The following is a 6363-nucleotide window of genomic DNA, read 5'->3' as shown; positions in this document are numbered from 1 at the left end:
ATATATCTATATCGTAAAAAATCATCAATAAAAGTTATGAAGTATTTGTTCCCGTATATAGTGGAAGTCAAAGGTTTACTAGTATCAGTATGAATCAAGTCTAAAGTACCATCACTGTTAGTGGAACCTTTCTTTGTAGACTTAGTTAGCTTTCCTTTTATACAATCCACACAGGTGTCAAAGTTAGAGAAGTCTAGAGAAGGAAGTATCTCAACTTTTACCAAACTTTCCATTTTTTCCCTTGAAATGTGACCCAACCGCTTATACCACAACGTGGAGAATGATTCATGGATTAGAGCCCTTTTCTTTGACACATTGTTAACATAAGAGACTTCATCAAAAAGAGTCGAAGACAATTTATAAAAACCATCACATAAAAGGTAATTTCCAATCAAAGGAGAATCATGAAACAACTCAACCATTTCATTACCAAAATTAAAGGAAAAACCACAAGTATCAAGTTTTGATATAAAAATTAAATTCCATTTCATTGTCAGAACAAAAATTGTATTTTCTAAAACAAGCGAGAAATCAAACTCCAAAGACAATTTCACTGCTCCTATGAACTATACCTTCACTTGAACTCCATTTCCAATGCACAACTCACTTGGCCTCCGTTCGTTTGTGAGCCCCTGTAAAGAATTCAGAATATGAATACTAGCTCGCGAGTTTAATCACCAAGAATTCAAAAGCACGTATACAAAGGAAGACTCAAAATAAACTACGGACAACAAGATACCTACAAAACACTTTTTTTCTCTAACCAAATATTAAACTTAAAACAATTTTTCTGCCAGTAACCTTTCTTTTTGTCGAACTTGAATTAATCAATTTTCTTTATAGTTCCTTTAGGACCACAGAAGTCTAACATCCAAAATTTTTATTCTGCTGATTTTGATGTGACTTATTACCTTTACGAAATTTAGATTTATGGTTATAAGAAGATCCCTTGTTCTGTGATGGTTGAAAAGCTAGTTGTACAGTTTCAACAATCTTACGCTGCATTCTATAATCCTCTTAAGCACATACTGCAATAAGGTCATCTAAATCTCATTTATCTCGCTGAGCATTGTAAGCTACCTTAAGTTGATTGAATTAGCTAAGAAGGCTATTTAAAACATGACAGACTAGGATCGGCTCCGGAATGGGAATTTTAGGAGTCTTTAGCTTGGATGATATATTTATCATCTTCATAACATGCTCTCTAATTCCACTTGTATCATCACATCTCATATCCATTGTTTTGTCCAGCACATATCCAGTTACAGCTTCATCAAACTCAACAAATTTCTCTCTTATGGTATCCATAAAACTTTTGGCATTTTCATTATTTGGAATAGCATTCATAGTGGAATCAGTTATAGAGAACTTAATAATTTCCAAATAAAGTTAGTTGACCTTTTTCCACTTTTCATATTCAGCTACATATTCAAGAATGCTCTTATCTAAGAGTTTCAAAAGCTTTTTCTTCATTGTAAAATTCAAGCCCAAAAATTCAAGTGCTATTTTTACATCCTATTTTCATTTTACATAATTATTTCCAGTCAAGGTTTAATAATAGATAATTGACTCGAAAGAGATGAGGCATTATAAATTGTGAAAACATAAAATATCATATTTAATATCATCTAAACATAATGCATGCAGTCAACGGATGATAACATATTCATCTAATCAACATGGGCTATTAATTAGATAATATGTAATTAAAGTCAAAACCATATGAATCTTATTACGGTAAAAGCCTAGATGCATCATCATAAAGTTACATTTGAGATGACAATACAATACGCTGTAAATACTCTTAAAACACATCATGAAACTAGTTAATAAAACCACATTGGTTTTTGAAATACAAATTCCATTGGACAGAAGGTGATTACTAGACTAAGGTAAACTCGTTAATTGCCTTATGCCATTTTTCAAAACATCAAATATAATAACACCTTTGGCAATATACTATATGAAATATTTTAAAGTTATGATGCTAAAGTCTCTCAATTTTTTTTTAGAGAAAATCGAATAAATAACAACGAACGTGCCACTTTGGCATTTATCACCTATTTTTATTTCAAATTCAATTGCAAAACAATAATTATATAACAAATCATAATCATCAATCGATGAAATGCAAAATGCATATGTGATTGAGAGATAAAATTGGCCACAAAATTTTAATATATGAAAGTTGAAATTTAAACGGACAAATAATAGCAACATTTAAATATATAAACATTTTAATGAAAATATAAAAATCGTCAATCAATTTTATTTTATTTTTTGTCAAAATTCAAAATTTTGGCCCAAGCCCATTTGAAAGTCTAATTCAAAACCATTTAAAATTTGGATTCCAAACACTTTTGAAAATTGCAAATTTGCCCCCTGATTTTGAAATTATAAAGGAACGTTACAATTTTGGAAACTACATAATAGGTCATTCCATTTTAAAATTGCGAACAGACCCTTTCTCCTTAATTGCATGTGGGGGCCATAATATAACTGTTTAAAACCTAGGTCCCCACTTCCGTTCAACTGATTTTGCAAAAAAAACCTTTATTTATTTATTTCTAAGCTGTCAACACCGGGAGGAAACATCAAATAGATAGCCTCGCGCAACAAGTGATGTTGCCATTATCATAAACCGCGAACACAGCAACAAGACCGTGGCTGTCAACGCCCAGGGACAGGAACCACCAAATAGGCAATGCATCAAAAATCATGTATAAAATCGATACACAGTATGAATCGAGAATGATTCTTCTAAATTTAAATCCCTAGCATCAACATCATGGTATACAGATTTGATGAGGGACAAAATATAATGCCTCTCTCCACTGACATTAAGGCCCCGTTTGGTAGTCATTTTTTTCAAAATGTATTTTTCTCTCTCTTTTTTTCAACCACACATTCTTTATTAAAATAATGTTACACGTAAATAAAAAAATTTTACTTATTTTTTAACTACACATTTCACATCAATTTATCATTCTAAAATACATTTTTACATAAAAATGTCTATCAAACACCCCCTAAAATTCAAATATGCGAACATCCCGCACATTATTTTCCTTAATTATTATTATTATTATTATTATTTTATTTATTTATTTATTTTAAGTTCTTCCTCAAAAGGAATGTTGACTATGGAGAAGGGAGAGCGGCAAGGGAATTGAATGTTCACAGAATTACATGCTAAATATATATATATATATATATATAGATTGAAGCATATTGGGATATCGACAACGAGAATTTGGTTTTCTATTATTTGTAATTCAAAGGTGGGAATTGAAAAAATAAAGCTATTTTATGAAGGATTCTTATTTTAGCATGTAAGCTTTGATATTAATTGTTGATTTTAACAATACGAGGGTGCGGGCCGGGGGTTTGCGCAGTTGAGTCTTGTGGGCCTATTCCGGATTTTGATCAGAAGGCAAGGCTGCGAGCGAAAAAAGGAATTGGATCACGATAAATGGGTCATTTTACTACAGAAGACATTGTCGATATGAATATTAACAGCCAGATATTCAACTCATCGCTCCTCACAAAGTATTAGCAGTCAATTGAACAAGTCAATAAAACAATATAGAGATGAGAAGGGACCTAGCTTTTTTATAGGAATTTATTAAGCCGTCTCATTAACGACTTCAACCCTAATTAGGGCTTACATATGTTTTTGGTCCATATACTTAAATTACTACATTATATAAAATATAATCCGCCGGGTGTAAAACGGCTCAATTGATCACTTAATATGTTGGGCTTAATCCCAGGATTATTATGAGCTATACATCTAACCCGTAAAATTTATAATTAAATGGGAAGTCCATATTTAGAATTATTCTGACATCACACTGCCATTGAGGTTTACACTCTCCCATTGGCAAAAACTTGATGTATCCATATCGTGAACGCATTGGTTGGCGGAGAGAGGGGTCACATGACCCCCAACCTTTTGGACCAAAAAAGAAAAAGTTTGTTTTTTCCCTAATTTATTACAACAAAGAATATGGAAATTGATTATCATTTTATCGGAGAAAATGTTGTAGTTAACGATATTACAGTCAAGTATATCACTACAAATGTTCATATTGCAAATGCCTTTACAAAAGGACACACTGCCAACCGATTTCAATATCTATGTTCCAAATTGTTGGTGACTAATCTCCCCATCAGTTTACAAGGGAGTGTTAGAGTATTTGAGCTAAGTCAACAATTAGGTGAGCAAAATCTGTAGAATCTCAAGTTAGTTTAGGAGACTGCAGAATTTTGAGTTTGCAGAATTTTGAGTTATTTTAGAAGATTCAAATGTATTTTTTTCTTTTTTTTGTCAAACACTCCACTATTCATTGGATAGCTACTAGGACTTTTTAAATCACTAAATTCTATTGCATGCAGACTTTATAAATTCACAATCAATATGCACAAGGCTCAATAAGACAAGCAATCAAAATATTTTCCATATACTGCGTGTTTCATCTTAGAGCATAGATGCTAGTAACTCTCCCTCATGGGTGGTTTAACCCTCAGCTTTCATTTCTTTACTTCTTTCACGACGAGAAAACTGCAGCTGAATCAGTCGAAGTGGACAAGGCCCCACTAAGTCAAATTTCTCGACCGCGCTATGGTGACAGAAACCCTTAACAGAAACCTTGACCTGCTGACATGGAAAGTAGCATTTTCCTTTCCCTTAAATTTTAAAAAAAATAAAAAATAAAAAAAAATAAAAATTAATAAAAGACAGAAAATTAATAAACCAAACAAGGATCCGGCCCAATAACTCAAATCCCATATCTCACTGCCCCTCCCAAGACGAAATCGGTTTCCTCCAAATCTACCAAATTAAAACCCTCAAGCGTCGGCACAGATTAACTCACTCCCTTCGACACCGGCACGAAAAGACGGCATTTGTACCCCTCGTTCTTGCTGCACCAGACCTGTACTCATCTTCGTCATTGGAAGCAAGTTCGAATATGTGGGTTTTTTAAGGATTGACTGTGAGGTATAATTTTTGGGGGTTTAATTTTTGTTTTCTTATTTTGTAGTAAGTAACAATAAAGGCTTTAAACAATGAGAAACAAGGTCAAAGAATTATTATTGATTATTTTAATATATTGCTTACACGGTCATTCCGCAGGTCAAAGAATATGGTAAAGTAGCATTTTCCTTTCCTATTTATTTTATTTATTCATTATTCACTTTTTCCAAAATTTCGTCTAATAGCCTTTTTGAGTAAACTACTTGTATTCACTTTAACCGATCTATTAAGTTTTTTGATAAATTAGTCTAACAATTTTATTAAACTATTTGGTGGTAGAGAAGGTTGATCAAAGAAAATTATCAGCAGTTTTGAGGAGAAAAAGGCGATGAAGCTACAATAACAGTAATATAATACAATAATGCATTACGCAGCACTCAAATAAGAGAAATAGGCAGTTAGGTAAGAGGAAATCAAATAACAAACCATACAAGGGCACAGACACAGACAAAGACAAAGACACAGAGAAAGATACACATGAAGATAGAGCTAGGACTCGAATATACTACGATATGACTAGGCCATCATTCTACATGGTCATGGCCCGGTTAAGTTCCGGCCCCTGATGTTTATTTCTTGCTGGTTTCTTCATCTGGTCCGGCAATTCTTCCAGCAAAGAACTTTGGTTTAAATTGCTCTGTTCGAAGTCGATTACCTTTGCTTAAACTGATAAGAGACTTGGGAGTCTTAATGGCCGTATCGATGGCATTCTTATACGCCTCCTTTCCAGCAGATAACATTTCATCCTTGGTTTTATGCAGCGTTCGTACTGCTTCACAGGCAGTATCTCCGACATCGGCAAACCTATTTATGTAAGACATTAAACCCTAATGCCAAGATCTTTGGAATTCATGATTTTCACATATGAATTTAATTGATCAAGAAAACATACCTTGATCCATGGCAATAATTGAGAATTTTAGATCTGTAAAATAATAAACTGTTAAAATTAATGAAACCGTTCTCTCACTTTTCCTCTCTTTTATTGAATAAATTAATTGATGGATTTCATTCACATTTATAGGCAGAGAGAGGCAGTCTCATTTTGTGCCATAAAACTCTCAACTTTCCATCAAAGTAGACAATTATAAAACTACCATTTCTCAATTGGGCCAATAGGATTTTAGTAATATTAATCACCTTAAATTAATTCTTTAATATTACATGGGCCACAAATAATTGGTTTTACATTCTCCCACTTGGCCCGTGTAATATTGTTTTGTTATGTGGTATATAACATAATGCGCATACCATTAGCTAAAATCCATCATACATTGGTCACTTAATATATCATCCTTAAGTAAAGACTAATAAGAGTCATGGCG

The 6363-nt window shown here is 32.8% G+C and overlaps 1 protein-coding gene across 1 annotated transcript in view; it reads right to left on the bottom strand.

Moving 5' to 3' along the window:
• Window positions 1-5389: 5389 nt before the first annotated feature.
• The window catches only part of LOC111385467 (desumoylating isopeptidase 2-like), a 6643-nt gene continuing 5669 nt past the window's right edge, over window positions 5390-6363 (bottom strand). The window contains exon 2 of the mRNA XM_023009856.1: window positions 5390-5846. Coding sequence (XP_022865624.1) covers window positions 5608-5846 — 239 coding nt within the window. The 3' untranslated portion in view covers window positions 5390-5607. The remainder of the gene's footprint in view (window positions 5847-6363) is intronic.

This window comes from Olea europaea, unplaced genomic scaffold (genome assembly GCF_002742605.1).
Source record: "Olea europaea var. sylvestris unplaced genomic scaffold, O_europaea_v1 scaffold317, whole genome shotgun sequence".
Taxonomy (NCBI): domain Eukaryota; kingdom Viridiplantae; phylum Streptophyta; class Magnoliopsida; order Lamiales; family Oleaceae; genus Olea; species Olea europaea.
This window is presented reverse-complemented; position numbering and strand designations above follow the sequence as displayed.